Source organism: Enoplosus armatus, chromosome 5, assembly GCF_043641665.1.
Source record: "Enoplosus armatus isolate fEnoArm2 chromosome 5, fEnoArm2.hap1, whole genome shotgun sequence".
Classification (NCBI taxonomy): Eukaryota; Metazoa; Chordata; class Actinopteri; order Centrarchiformes; family Enoplosidae; genus Enoplosus; species Enoplosus armatus.
Genome location: NC_092184.1, coordinates 276,367 through 295,025, shown reverse-complemented (window position 1 = coordinate 295,025; position 18,659 = coordinate 276,367). Strand labels below are relative to the sequence as shown.

Genomic DNA, 18,659 nt, shown 5'->3' with positions numbered 1-18,659 from the left:
ATTAATTTTCATGGAAAACACAAAAAAAAACCTGATGAAAACCACTAATTTTGGATGAAAAAAGGGGATGGAGAAACAAGGAGTGAGGTTAGCTGTGACTCTGACCTGAAACTTATTCAACCAAATTATAAACAATTCTCACTCACAGAAAACTGTGCTATCTTACCTATTTTACACCTTTCTTACATTTGCTGGCCAGTTTAGTTTTTTATGATTATTTCTCAAGTAAACAAGTAAATTCCATCAAATTACACGTTTAAAAAATAATCTTAATAAGAACAACAGGCAGGAACTGGAAAATCTAACAATTAGAACCATGTCCCACAACACACTGCAAAATGTTATCTCCTGACTGTCAACACCAACTGGCCTGGAATGACTAGAACAGGCTTGGTCCAACTCTGGCTGAGTTGTGATGCCCAAATCAGAACTACAATCAACTCAACAAATTTTCCTGGAATTGGAGACAAATAAAAAAAAAAAAAACAGAATACAATCAAGAAACAAAACTACCCCTTTGAATCAAACATGTAACTGTATAACTTGGGAAAAGTGACATATTTCAATACGTCCTTGTTATGGTATTCAAATGCTGTAATTTAGTTGACAAAGAAGTGCTAGAGCAGTCACCTCAGACTGCTGTCGGCTCCAGCCATCATGTAGTAAAAGACGTTGAAGGTGGACTCGGCCTCAGGTCGTCTGCTCACCCTCAGTTTCTCCAGCAGCATCGTCTAAGCAGGATGAGACAATATGAGTCAGACAGTTCTTCTATGGATATACTCAGCAGTCACAGTAGTGAAAGTGTGAGTGGAATCAATTTTTTTCTACAAACCTTCAAATCTTGAGGATTTGGTTGGTTTCCGTTTATATTAAAACTGTTGCAATTCAAGCTGATAGCAACAGGTGTGTGCTTGCTTGTGTGTGTTACCTGGATGGAGGCAGAGGCCACCTGCCCAGCCTGGTCAAAGTCGAGGGACACTACGTGGGAGAACCGGCTGGCATTAGTGTTCATAGAGGTGGAGCTGTTGCCAAAAGCCTCCAGAATGGTGTAGACCGCCTGCCACTTCTCAGCTGTGTCAAAAAAAAAATTGTATCTCATCATTTGTTTTTGTTTTTTTGGATGAGTGGAAACTTTTGCAAGCTGGCTATCAACATTTTATTGAGAATCCAGAATTGTGTTATGGATGTAATAAGCTGCAGCACATAGACAAAGTTCCAGCAGGTAGACATAACCTTATACAAATTAGTTATACATTATATCAGAGACAACCATGATGTTAGTAAATCTGCATCAACTCAGTACTGATCATAAACTGAAAACAACAAAGCTAACAAGAACACCAGCTCTAACTGTGGGTGCATATGGAAATTAACATATTATTAATTATATTTAATACAGTCAAACAACTGTTTCTAAAAACAACTTTCTCCAACAAAATAACAGCTAAAACAGAAACATACTGTATTAAGTTACTGAAACTCACCCAGTAAATGTATATGGTATGGGTTTTATTGAGAAAAATCACTGTTGTCAGGAGGGTTTGTTGGTGTCTCGACCTGAATTTCATGAACAACCTTACCACTGCTGATTTACCATGGGAAATAAAAACATAGACTGAACTTTCATTAAAGAATAACTCCAGTTAATTGCAACTTTGATATTTTCATAGTTTTGGAACAGAAAACAAAGGTGCTCAACAAAACTATCCCCTGTATACATCCATCCCAGTTTACAGGCTTTCTGCCAGTGTATTGCAAGCCAGGCCAAAGCATCAGGGAACTTTTTTTTTTAAATGTATTTTTAAACTACAGTTACAGTGGGGTGGCTGTGTTGGAAACAGAGGTATGGTAGGAAAGCTCACCAGTGACATCTTTTGGTTAAAACGTGAACCCACAATAGGAAAACAGCAGGATATGATCATTGTTCTATACCCTCAATGCGTACGTAGAGTGATGTTCAACACTTGACGCATCCAACTATCACATCCTCACGTTACCTAGCAACCTTAGATAGCTAGCCAAACAGTCAGAAGCATAGGCATTTATGGATAATGTCAAGGAGGAAAGGTTCTCAAATTCCTCATTGCCATCACCTCCAGTATTTGGCCATCTCAAAATTGGCATTCATTCAAATATTCACGGCTCCACCGAATCAACACCGCTAGCCCAGACTCGGTTCGACAATGTGCAGCCGGTGACCACCTCGTCCTTGATAACATGGACGTTACATCATGCAGAACTAAACACAGAGTCATTGAAGACTGTATAGTTTAATGCAACACTGTAACAATACTACTTTGCTTGCTTTCACTTACCCAGTCTTTTTTTTCACTCCTGTCCTCATGAAGGAGAGGACACAATTAAAAGCAAATGGAATGTATAAAGTGCCTACTCTTCCAGAGGCCTTAAAGCTACCTAATCAGGGTAATCAGGGGTTTTGTGTTTTCATTCCTCTCCTCCAGCCGTTCTGATTCATACTCCAATCCAGAAGGTGGAACCTTCCGTAGAAGTTTGTACAGAGTCAATGTGATTGGCCAGTTTTGTGCTAGCTAACCCTGATTGGTTGTTTGATTGGTCCAGTTTTTTAAAAGACTAAATACAAAGGTGACGGTTAGGGTTATTATTATTATTATTATTATTATTATTAGGGTTTTTAAAAGACTAAATACAAAGGGGAGGGTGCTAACAGACACACATTTTTTTAAAGATACCGAAATTATAATTCAATAATACTGCCTACTTTAGCTTTAAAGTGATCAGTGCAAAAACGTTGATATATTTGTTTTAATTTATTTTGCTGTTGTTGAAATGTGCCCACCAATCCAAAGATGTTAGACTCAGTAGCCAATCAGGACTTTTTTCAAGTTTTTTGAGTGCAAAAACTTAGATATTATTTATTTTAATTCAGTTTCTTTTGTTGTTTTTGAAAACCCAGAATTCCAGAACTGTACATAGTCAGATTCTTTGTAAGACCCTGCTGTAGTTTTTTTTTTATGTGTGTTGAATGAATTACATATTTTTAATATTTTTAAATCTCCCGTGCCAGGCCACCTGCTCTGTCAAAAGATGTTACCGATGTTTATAGACTCACTTCCTGCTTCAACTTTGGCTTACTGTACTTGCTATAGTTGTGCACACACAGTTTTCCGGTGCAATGATGGTATTTTATTAGTGACATATCTGGTGTGTTCAGTTTCAATTGTACCTCCAAATAAAATGGTTTCGATAAACTGTTTGTTAACCGTATTGGCACTCATACGTTTTCTTATGGAAATTAAGTTTAAAACAGTGGGGGCCATATTATAATTTAGGACAAGACAATTACAGTTTGCACTTCTGTTACTTATCCAGAGAAAAATTCTCACAAACTCAACATCAGCCCAGTACTATACAAATTCAGTCTCAGGAGGTGATCCACATCATACGAAAGTCCTGTATAACTACATGTCAGAGATCTTCCACAGCCTACTATCCATCTACTATATCTATATATGTATGTTTGTGATAACTCTGCTCCCCTCTTGTCTGTCTGCACACTCACCAGAGAAGATTTTGCCTGTGCTTCCGGCAATCGAGACCAGATACTGGACTAGGTGCTGGCAGTTGGTGGTTTTGCCACTGCCGGACTTGCCCAGCAGCACGATGGATTGATCCTGTCGGGTGGTGAGCAGGTTGCGGTAGGCCGACTGAGCCACAGAGTAGATATGAGGAGCCGAGTCCTCTCGCCGACAGCCTTTGAACATGTGCATCACCTGATGGGGGAGGAAGAAAGGTAGACAAAGAAGAGACACAAAGTGGGGGGGACCACAAAAGGACAAATACAAGGCACTGAAATAAGAGTCACAACCACAGTGGTGTCAACCTAGCATTTTCCAATATTTGTGATAATCATCAAGCTTGACAGGTGTTCTGCAAGCTTTATCAATATAATTAAGACACTCAAGACCTGTGTGAGGTAGAATTCAGTGCACAGTTCACACACATTCTAGAAAAACAAATATTGGGTGTTCTTTCAAAATATTTTACATATTTTCATGTTTTTCATTTGTTGAGAGCAACTTGTCTACTGAACCCACAAGTCCATTTTAAGAATGCAAAGCTCAAGTTTTTTGGCTAGAATTTTTCAGCTAAAAATGAATGGACTGCTTGTGTTATTTACGACATGGACACCCGGATGCTAAACAGCAATATCAACTGGCCCCTGTCATAAGTCTAAAGCTTACCTTCTCAGAGTACATGGAGGGAGTGCTAAGGGGGTTGATGACAACCATGTTGGGTCCAGCATAGGTGTGGATGAGGTTGCCTCCATAGCGCTGCCTCAGGCAGTGCATCACACTGGATTCATTCAGATAGAGCAGTGAAGCCAGGTCCTCTGATCGGTCATATGATGGAGGGTTGGCCTACAAAGAGAGAGATGACGATGATGGCATTCTAGCAATAGTTAGATACTTCATTTTTAACCGCAGGACTATTAGTTGACATTGGAACTAGTCTAAGGTCCAGTCGTACTGTAAGATGATCCATGGAAAAAACTGCGCCTGGGTTCATGACTTGAGGGACAAGTAAGGGGCATCAGCATGGAAAAATGTTGAGAGGCACTGGGAAAACCCCATAGGCAACTGGCTGATGCAAATAAAACTGAGGTTCTTCTATTTTTTATTGCCAAACTGCCTCCAAGTTTGGCAACTTTTCAACATTTCATAGGTTTGATTATCCATTAACCAGGAGGTGCACTATTACCACCAATGCTGTCCTATTTGAGCCTACAATGAAAGCCTGACGGAACCTATTTCTGAAATGTCGAGTGAATCACGCAGCCTTGACAAAACGTGGTGGTTTTCTTTACCAGTTGGCCGAAGTCTGCAATCAATCATGATGAATTTGACATTGTTGTGTATATACGTCCCTCATGAGAAGAGTTTGGAATTCTTAAGATTCTTTCTATCTACATGTGAATACAATACCTTTGTTTGTTGTTGGATATGGCGAAACATTTTGTAACACTTTAAAAACAGAGCGCTGCAAGGGTTCCTATTTTCTAATACTATGCTGGTTTAGTTGTTGGCTATTTGGACAATCAGTTTATTAAAAATAATAACGCTTCTCCCATGATGCATATACGTAGCATATACAAATATGAGAAAACACTATAATAATAATTGTTTTCAAATGACACAAGCTGTACCTGAGCATCTCCACCACATCTCCGATGTGCATTGTTATTGGCAACAAATGCCATGTGCAGACCCAAACCAACAATGTGTTAGTCAGTCTCTCAATACTTTGACTTCTCTACTCTATTTGTGGCTCTCAGCCCCAAGCCAATCGGTACCTACTGAAGACGTAAATGTTTAAAGACAACTCAATTTATAGTTCAATTTCTAAAAAAACAATGGTGCTTTTCCTGGAGACTACTTAGAATGGTGGTTTCCTCCACATTTGGTCCTCAGCAGGATGGTGTATGTGGTGAAAATGACAGTGTGTGTTCATGGTAATGAAAGAACATGTTAACCAAAACAACGGTGTAGCTCATTGTGTTACTGGACAACAATAGAGCTCTCTGGCACAGAGGAAGAAGATACAGGGGGAGAATAAGTATTCAACAACAATGTCAACTTTCTTTTCATTCAACATCTTTCCAATGCAGCTTTCATATGAGCCCTAAGGTGCTCCCGATGGAGGACGGCACCTTGCATGGCAGCTTGGTCGCCATCGGTGTGTGAATGCATGAGTGAATGAGACTTAACTTTGGGAACCATGAAGGTTAAAAAGTGCTAAGTGAAGACCATTTACCATTTACAGGGAGGTCAATGACATCATAACATCATCAACCAGATTGACTTTTTTTGTCCTCTGGGTACTAATGTTTAGAGCCTTACTGACAACACCATAAATATCAAAGTTGTTTGTTCCAGCAAACACATCTTCAGAGATTTTAGAAACGTCCGATTGGGAAAAATACTGCGGCCAAGTAAGTAAATGACAACAGTTGGCAGCGGCCGACTGCCAAGCTTCCCAACTGTCCCCTCTGACAGCTCCCAGGAATGATAGGATAGGTGGAGGAGAGGTCAGTGTCCTCTGTGGCCATCTGCGGCAGCCTGACTCTCTGTCTCTGAGGCTCTCTCAGACAGACGGAGTGACAGGTGGAGTGACAGGTGGAGAGTAGACCTCCTTCATCCTGCCCAGGGACTGCTGATGCCATTTAGCTTCAGGTTAGCTATGCAAACATTTTTTTGTATTGTACATGGTACCTGCTGGATAAATGATTAACTAAACTACACTTCATTCTGTTTTATTTTAAATGAAAATTTGGCTTGACTGATTGATCAGTCTTATTTTATTCATAATGCCCAAAAGTGAATACAAAAAAACGGAAAAGTGAAAAATCATTGTGGTCCAGTGGTCTGGATGAACAGTGTGTATCAAACTGTGCGGAGCCGCTGGATTGGAACAGATTCCTACGAGTGCACTACCATTCCCATTCCATCTTCCATATACCTTTTCTACGTCGTCTTCGTCCACGTCCAGTGTTGTCCCATCATGCTCCAGTTTGATTCTCACCTTGCCCTCTGGCAGGGAGCCAGCCTCTGTTTTCACCACAGTGGCTAGGAGGAGAAAAGACAAGAAACACTGAAGCTAGTCGCCTGCTGCTCACACTCATCTGTTTATCTCAACTGGCTAATTAAAAGGCAAAACCAAAGCAGCAAAATGATTTTCATGTTTAGAATTTTAAAGCTGCAGACCACCACTTGGACGAACCCAGAGCTTCTCAGAGCACTTACAATTAGAAAAGACAACACAACCTTTTCCCTTTAAAGCTCGCTTATCAACATGTAGAATATCTTTTGTTTAATCTGTACATCATATGTGTCAAACTCAAAGCCCACAGAACGTTTTTTTCCCCAGCCACGCGTTCCGACAAGTCAATGATCAATCAGAACAAATCAGTCGAGAGCAGTGCAGGCAGATGTGCAAATACACACTTACTTACTAGAAATTCGTATTTCAAAGGTTATTTTCCTAAATATAATTCCCAGGGGAGCATGCCCCTGGATCCCCCTACTTTTTCTAGGTTTTCTGTAATCACACAATAGTTTGTTACATCAGAAGAGATGTCTCCCTTTAGATACCTTAGGTGTGCAAGGGGATTCCACAGGAGTACTAATTATTCCTTAATTTTCTGTACAATTTAAATAGTTATGTTTTGCCATCCAATAGAATCACAGGATCTAACCAGGTCACCCCCAATAGGAAAGTTCTGGCTATGCCCCATGTTATCTGGCCCGTGAAGTTTAATTTCTTGCGATGGCTCCTTCAGTGATTGAGTTTGACACCCCTGTTGTACACAAACAGAAAACATAAAGAAGAATATTTGTATAAAAAGGTATGTATAAACAGTATTAGCACACACCAGCTACCACTTCTTCACTGTACACAGACAGCAGTCCAGGGCCACCACACTGACACATGTTATGATGTATTAAAAAGGAAATTGAATATATTAAAATTTAACAATGATGTGAGAAACAGTAAACAGCTAATTTTGCCAGCCGTGCTGACATTTTTCCATCCACCAGAAAGGTGGTAAATTAATTTGGATCTGCTCCCATTTTCTGTTGCTTTCTTATTTCTTCCTACTTTTATGTCTTTCATCTATTACTCTTCCCCAATTCATATACTGTATAGCAATATGAGTGAATATGTGTTTTATAGTTTATTATTGCTGAAACCTATCCCCTTCGAATTGTGTAAATACATTCATAAATGTATTTCAATCCTATCCTCAAAACTGCCCACAAAAATGTTTGAAATTGGAAAACATTGTAATGTTTAAGAAGGAAATGGTGCTATATGTGCAAAAAAGCTAAGTAATCTCATCTCACCCAGGGAAAAGCCATCTTTGTGGACTAGCCAGACTTTCTCTGATCCATACCAGGCCTGCTCTGCTGCGATCTGCTCCTCTGTCTTCACCTGATGGACAGAAAGGACAAGTGAAAAAAATCACTGGACAGCAGGGACGAGAAAATAATTATTGTCAAGCCACATCACTGGACCACTCATAGTCACACTGGGTCTTTCTGAAACTGCCAGTATTTCCAGTCTGATACCAGCGCATGCTGAAAAGTTATGATGGAAAATTTGTCAAGATGACGACCATGCAGTGGATGAAAATGGACTCAAAGGTCTAACAGTCCACTGAGCACTGCATGCTCTTCAGGGAGGTGTGTGACATGTTTGTGTGAGAAACTTCAAATCAGGCAGACGCCAATATAACAAGCCTCAGGGTGTGTGAATCAACAGCAATCCTGGTAACCAAAGTGCCAGGGATTACCTCAGTTCAGTGAACACAAAGGGGAGGAAGGAACACAACAACAATCAAACTAAAATAATCAAGCAAAACAAACAGTAAAGAAAAGTAAGATTTTTTGGATGTAAATCCAAAAACCAATAATATCAATTGATGGCTACTTAAATTTCACATAATTGTAATGGGAAAAGTGAACAAGACACACTGCACGTCGCAAGCAAAGGGAGAGAGCACAGCACAATATTCCACAGTACAGGGTGATCATGGGGACAAGTTTGTGGTGAATTACACTCAGGCACAGTGCAAGCCAGACCTGGGATTGCTTAGCTGCAGCATGAGATGCCTGAAGGAAGGCCACAGGGTCCTCTTCGACTGATCCCTGATGATTTGGCCAGCATGAAGAGGTCAGAGGTCACAGTTATATATGAGCAACAAATGTTATACAGTCACACATACAGACAAATAGATAAGATAAAATAGATAAGCAGACAGATGGAAGATCATCTGCATAGCTGTAGACTGTGTCATTGCATCTGAACAAAGGCTAGCTGGTTGTACTTATCCAGCACACCTGTGAGAGAGAACATTTTCATGGAATAAAATGGTTGCGTGACAAGTCATGAACAAAGATTCACCATGACACAAAACATGCCAAAAGATTTTGGGTTTGCTGTAAACCCCACCATCACGAGTAAAGAACTGTCAATTTCATCTCTTTGTTTCCAGTACAAACTCTCACACTGACTGGAAGCAAAGGAAGAATCTGCTAGTCTAGCTGAAGGTCTAGTAAAAACATCTTCTAACAACTCTATTATCTTATTTAAGTACTGTACCTTCTACCTAACAAGGTTATCACCAATACATCCATGAGTCAGCTAGGAGCTGTTGCTTTGTTTTGCCGTCACTCCACCCAGCAGACTTTGGTCAAAAAAATTGCTCCAATGTAAATGCTCTTAAACCACAGTGTGGCTTTCGCCTTTCTTTTTTGGTATATTAGGTTACGGCATTGAAATGAAATAAATCAGGAGTTACATATTCCTATAATTTCCCCCTGCCTAAACTAGGCTGAATGTGTCTTACATCAATCTCTGTACTGGATTAACAGAGATTAAAGTATTATCGCCAGACTGTTGCTAGGTTACTTTCAGACCATTCTTAAAATGTGATTCCTTTCATGCCAATGTTTCTCCTTAATTTCATCCTTTGCAGCTAGACAAAATTTCTCCCCTATTTAGACTATGACACTAAACTTTCTACTAATGACAACCAGGATTATAACAGTAAAGCTAACAACAAAACTGATCAGTCAAATAGTGGTTGTGGAATCACTTCATGTTAAGGGTTTCACCAATGCTAAAACGAATACAAAACCAAAAAAAAATCCACATCTTATCCATTATATCAGATGTGGACATTGACTGATCTTATTGCCTGTCAGCTTTTTGTATTGTTTGCAGCCTCATAGAGGTGTCGGAAACACTGCAGAAAAAGGAAAATGGGGAAAAGGGTGGAAAAGTTAGAAGGATTCTGGGCCTTACACTCCGACAAGCCACACAAGTAAAACCGATCAAAAACACGCGGCTGGAGGGGTACCTGAAGGGGGCCCTGGGGCTGCGGGGCCGCAGGGGCAGGGGCTTGGACAGAGGACGAAACACCGACTGCTGACTCCAGCTTAGCCACAAAGCAGCAACAGAGAGACAACGACAGCCAGCAAAAGCAGTGTGAGTAAGGCATGAAGAGAAGGAAAGAGAATGAGGGGAACAACAGGGAGAGAAGACAAGGTCAACATGGAACTTTGGATGAAGAAAATGCAGTACATAAAAACAAAAAAAGAGCATGGAAACTTGACAGAGTAATGGAGAAGTGAAAATGGCTTTGCAATGAGAAACCATGGGGTGAAAATGATTCCTATACATTGACAACATTCCACTGTTGTTTGGAAGTGAAGGTCAGTTTAAACAAATACAGTTATTGTTAGCTGTGAGAGTGACACATTAGTAAGATGTTAGTTGAAGGAAATGTGCTATAACACTGTAGAGCACAGCCAGAGTGGAGTGCTGTGAATTGAAAATGAGAATTGATCTAATGATGATGAATCATCACTAGATGGATAAGTACAGAGCTATCACTCAGCGGGTCTGTGGAAATCAATTTGGTTGTTGGAGGGTGTTATGACAATAAATGATATTAGATAGTAGAGCTTGTACCCCATTCAAGATGTTAATAGCCTTTCTTCAGGACAACCATTGGACTATAGGGTTTCTATGATGACAATGTTAAATGACTGACAGCTGACACAAGTCCTGGTTGAATCATCAGTACAAAGGTTGAACAGATGTGTTGGAAAAAGGTTATTTGATAACAAGTCAAAGGTACAAGCCTGGGGACAAAAAAGAGTCAACTGAAAAGTCAACTACAACACCCAATGAGCATTTCAGCAAGACGCATTCAGTCACAGAGATTAATATTCTGTTCCATGCTCCACTAACTGATGTTAGTTACCGAAACTAAAGATTACACATTATGAAACCTGAAAATACATTCAGCAGTTTAAATCCGGTCACTTTCAGAAGTTCAATTTGGATGAATTCAGCAACTACAGTGCTGTGAAAAAGTATTTGCCCCCTTCCTGATTTGTTGTATTTTTGCATATTTGTCACACTTAAATGTTTCAGATCATCAAACAAATTTTAATATAAGACAAAGATAACCCGAGTAAATACAAAATGCAGTTTTTAAATGATGATTTCATTTATTAAGGGAAAAAAGCTATCCAAACCTACCTGGCCCTATGTGAAAAAGTAATTGCCCCCCCTTGTTAAATCATGAATTAACTGTGATTAACCACATTTTTTGGAAAGCTGAGTTCAATTACTCTAGCCACACCCAGGCCTGATTACTGCCAGACCTGTTGAATCAAGAAATCACTTAAATAGAGCCTGTCTGACAAAATGAAGCAGGCTGAAAGATCTCAAAAAGCAAAACATCATGCCGAGGTCTAAAGAAATTCAAGAACAGATGAGAAACACAGTCATTGACATCTATCAGTCTGGAAAGGGTTACAAAGCCATTTCTAAGGCTTTGGGACTCCAGCGAACCAAACTTGGAACAGTGGTGAACCTTCCCAGGGGTGGCCAGCCTACCAAAATTACTCCAAGAGCGCATCGACAACTCATCCAGGAGGTCACAAAAGAACCAAGAACAACATCTAAAGAACTGCAGGCCTCACTTGCCTCAGTTAAGGTCAGGGTCCATGATTCAACAATAAGAAAGAGACTGGGCAAAAATGGCATCCATGGGAGAGTTCCAAGGCGAAAACCACTGCTGACCAAAAAGAACACAAAGGCTCGTATCACATTTGCCAAAAAACATCTTGATGATCCCAAGACTTTTGGGAAAATATTCTGTGGACTGATGAGACAAAAGTTGAACTTTTTGGAAGGTGTGCGTCCCGTTACATCTGGCGTAAAACTAACACAGCATTTCATAAAAAGAACATCATACCAACAGTCAAACATGGTGGTGGTAGTGTGATGGTCTGGGGCTGCTTTGCTGCTTCAGGACCTGGACAACTTGCCGTAAATGATGGAACCATGAATTCGACTCTCCACTAGAAAATCCTGAAGGAGAATGTCCGGCCATCAGTTCGAGACCTCAAGCTCAAGCACACTTGGGTTATGCAGCAGGACAATGATCTGAAACACACCAGCAAGTCCACCTCTGAATGGCTTAAAAAAAAACAAAATGAAGGTTTTGGAGTGGCCTAGTCAAAGTCCAGACTTAAATCCAATTGATGCTGTGGCATGACCTTAAACAGGCCGTTCATGCTCGAAAACCCTCCAATGTGGCTGAATTAAAACAATTCTGCAAAGAAGAGTGGGCCAAAATTCCGCCACAGCGAAGTAAAAGACTCATTGCCAGTTATCGCAAATGCTTGATTGCAGTTGTTAGACCTAATAACAACCAGTTATTAGGTCTAGGGGGCAATTACTTTTTCACATAGGACCAGGTAGATTTGGATAGCTTTTTTCCCTTAATAAAATGAAATCATCATTTAAAAACTGCATTTTGTATTTACTCTCGTTATCTTTGTCTAATATTAAAATTTGTTTGATGATCTGAAACATTTAAGCGTGACAAATATGCAAAAATATAAGAAATCAGGAAGGGGGCAAATACTTTTTCACAGCACTGTATATGTATGTCCCCCCCCCCCCAATTGCAACAATCCCAGGGCTGATTCCAGCATATTTTAAAGGCTTGGTGTCGACTAATATAAAGCAGATCTAAATCCAATCCTTTCTTTACTGCATTCTGTTGTCCTGACTGCCTCAGCCTGCTAGTGTGGCAGCACTGTGAGAGGAAAAAAAATGTGGGCGCAGCGATGCCATGACTATAATTTCTAACGTCCAGGTTAACAAAATTCAGAAAACTACTACCCTAAAGAAGCGGTTATCTGTCCTCTCTTTCTCATAGGCAGAGAGCAATGTACAAAACCTTCAGGTAGCATATTCTCATTTTTAGCCAGCACAGACCATTGCATTAATATTTTAAGCTTATAAATTTAGTTATATATCTCAACATAGTTTTGGATCAGGACCTTTAGCATTTGTATCCATTTACTTGTAAAAATAGGGGTGTGTCAGATAAGTAGTTATTTCAATAAGTCAGATAAGTCAGGTATATATTTAATCAACACTTAGATAAATATAAGTATTGGCTTGGACTTGGAATCAATAGATGCGCAATATTAAAGACATTTCCAGCAACAATCACGAGACACACATAAACATTGACGCTGTCATTGATGGTCGAGTGTGTGCGCATAACATGACTCAGAGCCCCAGGGCCTGCGAGCTGGGGAGTTAGCTGCCACAGTGGTTTTGACATTATCATGGACGCAGGCCAACAATAAAGGTAAGTGTCATGTAGCTTTCGTTTGTGAGAGCTGTCCAGCTGTCGGTGGTTCAGAGCTAACTTAAGATTGTCTGCCCTGGCTAGCTTGACTTTTAGCTCATCATTCTTCTTGTCAAAGTGTTCAATGTGTTTCGTTACAGTAGCTCTCGATGGCATAACGTACTCGGGCTCGAGGTACCAAATTAGATCTTTGAATCCCTCACCATCTAGCACACTGATCAGTAGTGTCTAGGTCTCAATCGCTTGCCACACCAACTGGGTGAAGGCTTTGGACAGGCGTACACCCCCCCCCCACCGGCTAGCCGCAACGTGATCTTTGACTGCAAGCCATCCTCGGACATGGCAGCCAGGTACTTGTTCTTAATGTGGTCCAGTATAGTGCTAGTACTACTAAACTGAAGAGTAGCATCACACAAATTACATTTGACTTTGTTACCTTTCTGGAGGAAATGGTCCCACACCAAGCTTCGTTTAGCGCACTTAATTTTTAACTTCAGGCTGTTAGCGGCGTGTGTATGCAAATTAACATATTGACCGACATGCATAACCGATCAAAAACACGGTTAACCGTTGACATCCCTAGTGGTAACTATCCCTTTAAATCTCAGTTTGAAAGTTTCAAATGGGGGGGCACAAAGACAAGACATCAATAATATGCAGTTGGACAGCAGGATGATTTACAGGGGCACTGAAGATCCTCATCAGGCGTCTCTGAGCCTCCTCGGTGGGACTGAGCGGTGCCTCCTACAGGTCAAAGCAGCAACATAAAGACACTGAGCTTACTGATAAAGATGAAGCAAAGCCCTTGACTACATGCAAACAAAAAGTTACAAAACATGGATATGTGATTTATTACTCTTCCAAATCAAAGGCCACATCTGTCTTGACTTATGTTTCCGGACTCTGTACACACACTTCTGTCATCAACATTAAAATAGCAGTTTCAATTATTGTGGAATCTGATTTGAAAAGATCATGTTAGTAGTCCTCCTAAATAATGAGTAAATGTTCAAAGGTGTCTCAAACAGTATGCAAAACAGAAAATTAATGAATCCAACAAGCACAATAATACAACTGTCTGGTTAAGAGAAAAACGTGCAAGACACAAGACACTAAGCCAAGGAAGTGAATAAATACAGTGAGCCAGCAAAAATTAGAGTTAAAGCAATAGAAAAAAAATGTAAAAAATGGACAGATATTGCCAATCTTCGGCCCTTCAGCCAGTGGGGCAAAACCCAGATCCTAATGCAACTCATGCAAGTACACTGTAGAGGTTGTGGATTTCCAATCTACTACATCCCTCCATCCCACAATAAATGTTAAGTTTCTGAGAATCTAGCAGGGGATTCTTAAAATGACTTCACTGGTCAGAGGCAGTATGTGCTTAAATGAAGACCCGTGCCTGTTCACGGGTTTTGCTTTGATTTCCTCTCTCAGGATTCAGCACTGCAGTAATTTGCTCTACATGGGTCTCCAATTCAAGACTAGACACAATAGGCTCCTTAAGTCCCTTGTTTGGCACAGTCTTTGTTGGGGCTCTTTTTGCCTTCGTAAAAAAGTCTCATGAGCTACATTCTGCTATGTGAGATCTCATGCGTCAAAAAGAGAAAGCTCCTATATTCAGCAAAACCACAAAAGCCTCTGTAGTCTCGAACAACTATACAACTCGCTATTTTGACAGAAAAACCAAGTTTGTGAGGAAATGAGCAAGTTGAGGAGGAAATTAAGGGTTTGAGACTGTTTTGGTTACCAGAATGGGTGTCAGGAATTGTGGTCAGGAACTGTTGAGTGTCTGTTATATTATAAAGAGTATGGTCAAGACCTGTTCTATTTGTAAAGTGTCAACAGACAATTTTTGTTGTGATTTGGCGCTATATAAATAAAACTGAATTGAATTGAATTTAAGTAAACAAGTACTTTCTACTCCTTCAACAACTACTGCTGAGGTACCCAGGAGCAAGGCACTTTTATCTTTTATGTAGTTTATACTAAGGGTAGTAATAAAAGAAAAGCCATGAGGTGATTCTAAAGGATTTATCCCCTTGGGCACAAAAATGCTATCAGCATACTGGCCATTACTCTACAATTGTCATGGAATTGTCGGTCAAGAATTATTATTATTATGTTTGTCATGGCCATGGCAATCTATCAGTCGTCGTCATTGTCGTCGCATTGTCTCAATGCCTATTTCTATGATGGAAAGCATCAATATTACCAAGATGTCAATCCTGCCAACGTTTTCATATATTTTTCAGTCAATTCCACCACCTGCTTTATATAGAACAATAAGCGTCCTAGACGTATTAAATGACACTACTAAACTTTCATGTTTCACAGTCTTTGGGGAAAATATGTTTATCACATATATACCCTGAAGATTTTCCAGTAAAGGTTAAGACACGCAAATTAATTTCTGTCTGTAGCTTTAAAATGGAAGAATATTCAGAGACCTAATTCCACTCAATGGATTAAAGAGGTCTAGCATTAGAAAACCTGACTTACATAGTAAGAAATATAGTATAGTCCTTAATTCAAACATGCATTTTAAATGGCCATGCATTATCCACACACCAATGTCCCAAATGTTGACCAGAAATGCAAAGTGTGGACACTGTACCTCTTGTTGACTGACAGGAGGTTGTTGAATGGGAGTAACTCCAGGAGAGGGAGACAGTGGACCAGTATTGGGACGGGGAGGATCAGGGCTCACAGGAATTGCAAGTGGAGAGGGTTTAGGAGCCGGGATGAAACGTGATGGAGGAGAGAGGGAGGAAGATTTTTGGGTCACTGGGGTGGTAGAAGGAGGATTTGTAAGGGTGGGTTTTGTTGCAGCAGTTGGTTTGGGTGCAGGGATAAAGCCAACAACCGGTGGGAGAAATGAAGGTCTGGAATGAGTCGATTTGGAAGAAGTTGGAGCTAAGCGCTCAGAAGTCATGCTGGTTGGGTTTAGAGCCATCACAGGAGATTTTACTTCATGTATAACTGAACCAGAGCTTGAAGGTCTGTGATTGACCTCCTGTGGCTTTAGGGTGGATATATTCTCTTTCTTTTCCTCTTCTGTCTCCTCCGGCTCAACTTTTTCCTCTTTCTTCCCATTTTTCTTCTCTAACTCAATTTTTTCTGACCGTTCATCCTTGCATTTTCGTGGGTGGGGCTCCCTTGTCCTGCCTCTGATGACGAGGTTTGTCAATCCTCGCGAAAGGTCATCTTTGTCTTCTGTTTTAATGACATCATGTTTAAAAGAGAACCCTGACATCTTGTGGGCCTTTGACACTGAGGCTGGTGTGGGTGCTGGAACTGCTTTAACTGGCTCAGCAGCAGGCTTGGCTACTTCAGCAGCTTTGTCTGATGGTTGTGTTGGCACAGTGGCCTCGTCCTCTTCTGTGGGCAGGACCTTCCTGATAACACGACGAACCACCTTTACTACTTTCTTACGTGGCAGACCCTGGTCATCTGTAGTATCCACCTGGCTGATACTCATGCCTGGAAGTTTGATATTACCGTTGGCAGTACCATTAACCACGCTTTTGCCAATTATGCCATTTTGCTCTTGCTCACAGTTCATAACTGGCTCTAGGCTCAGAGCAGCTTGTGGTGGTTCAGGACTCCTAAATTGCTCTGCCATCTTTGATGGTGGCTCAGGGCTTTTGAAGCGCTCTGGTACTTTAACAGGTGTCCTGACTTTAGGTGGGGAGGGACTCCTGACCCGGGCTACCGACTCCATAGGGGAAACTGATGGGGGACTTTTTGCCCGGAATAAACTCCTGCCAGGGTCTAGAGCTGGCACTGACTTTGTCCGGTTGGGCAGCCCATCACTGTCTGACTACTCATGGAGAGGAAAGAGAGGAGGTATAAGGACGTGAATAATTAAGGAAAATCCCAGCATCATGTCTTTATGCTAACAAAAATCAAAACATTGGTATGTTAGGCTGAGCTGAATGTGTCTGCAGTCATAGTTTCCAAAATTATTTAAGACTTGTGAGGGATAAGAGTTTAAGACTAAACCTAACACCAACAGACAGGCCAGTTAACTTGGCAATATTAGATACTAAACTTTGTTTACAAAATATTCAGTGTTCAGCCTTATCCATAAAATGAGACGAATTCCCTCTTCATCCATTTGACTATATTTGATACCTTTATGGGTATGCTGATCACATAACATTTCCACAAATCCAGACAACAAAAGACAACTTTTAATCAGAACTAAAAAAAATGTGCAAAGGAGGTTTAAACAGCCAGCTGCTTACTACATTCCTCATTGGCTCTTTGAAGAAGCCTCATGCAAGAACCACTGGTATGAACAGCTTTACTCTTAGGTGACATGTAAGAGTGATTTAAGATAACTTGCTGCATTGACACATATTAAATACCACCATACTAATACCACTACTGACACTGCTAAATTTGTTATGTTTTTGTCTGCAGGGTGAAGTTCTTCATTTATCTCTTGGAGAACATTTTTGTGAATGAAATCTCATCAACATGCACCGACTTGTGCACCAGTGACATTCATCATGTTTTTTTTCTGAATCTGAACACTAGTACAAGCAAACCTCACAGAAAAAAAGTGAGACTCTTAGTACATGAATATGAAACTTTTTTTTGCACAAGGCCCAATATTTCGCCAAGTCTGATCTAAATGAATGATGTGTGCAACACTAATAGATAGTCGAGTTCTATCTAAAAAATATATATGCTTGATCTCTACAAAGAAAACCCAGATCACAAGACCTGGATTGCTCCTTGGCAGACACGAGACGGTGCCAACATGAAATATATGTATCCAAGAGAAAAATCTAATAAATGACAATATTTACTTACACTTAAGCTGCCTGGCTTGTTCTCGTCTTTGATCTAAATTTGTTGATACAAAAATGAAAAATACATCAAAACTTCACACTACATGAAGCTGTTTACACACCATGCAAACCTCAAAACATGCTAAATGAGAGAGTCATCTTTTGCATAGAAATGATTGCACTGCAGCATCTCTTTCTTTAGATACAAACATTCGGCCCTACTTTTTCAAGAAATAAAAACTGATCACTCACTGTATTGTAAGTGCTATGGTTAAGTGTCCAGCTCATGGGATAGATGGTACGAAGTCACAGCAAATACTACTATAACATATGCTTATACATCAGTGAAAGCCATCAAATTTTTAGTGTGATACAGGCACACACACGTTAATACAAAGTGTAAAACACAGTAACACCATGCAGTAAGAGTGCTTTATGAAATGTCTAAATGAGACTTCCCTTTTTCTCCCAGAAGGAAAAGCGAGATGAGAATGCCATATTGGCTGATCTGCTGTCATGGGCTGTGATGAATGAGGGTGAGAGCAGGAGGAGGAGGAGGAGGATGTGGTGGAGGGGAGCTAGGACAGGAAGAATGGTGAGAATACACAGAGAGAGTTGAACAGTAATGAGGA

General features: G+C 40.4%; 1 protein-coding gene and 1 pseudogene across 1 annotated transcript in view; both read right to left on the bottom strand.

Annotated features, from left to right (window-relative positions):
• LOC139284844 (unconventional myosin-XVIIIa-like) overlaps positions 1 to 18,659 on the bottom strand; it is a 156,053-nt gene that overhangs the window by 102,497 nt on the left and 34,897 nt on the right. The window contains exons 3-8 of the mRNA XM_070905181.1: positions 7,884 to 7,971; positions 6,499 to 6,605; positions 4,224 to 4,400; positions 3,542 to 3,752; positions 929 to 1,071; positions 631 to 731 (exon numbers count right to left, since the gene is read on the bottom strand). Of these exons, the coding sequence (XP_070761282.1) occupies positions 631 to 731; positions 929 to 1,071; positions 3,542 to 3,752; positions 4,224 to 4,400; positions 6,499 to 6,605; positions 7,884 to 7,971 (827 nt within the window). The remainder of the gene's footprint in view (positions 1 to 630; positions 732 to 928; positions 1,072 to 3,541; positions 3,753 to 4,223; positions 4,401 to 6,498; positions 6,606 to 7,883; positions 7,972 to 18,659) is intronic.
• Positions 13,444 to 18,525, bottom strand: LOC139284954 (proteoglycan 4-like; annotated as a pseudogene).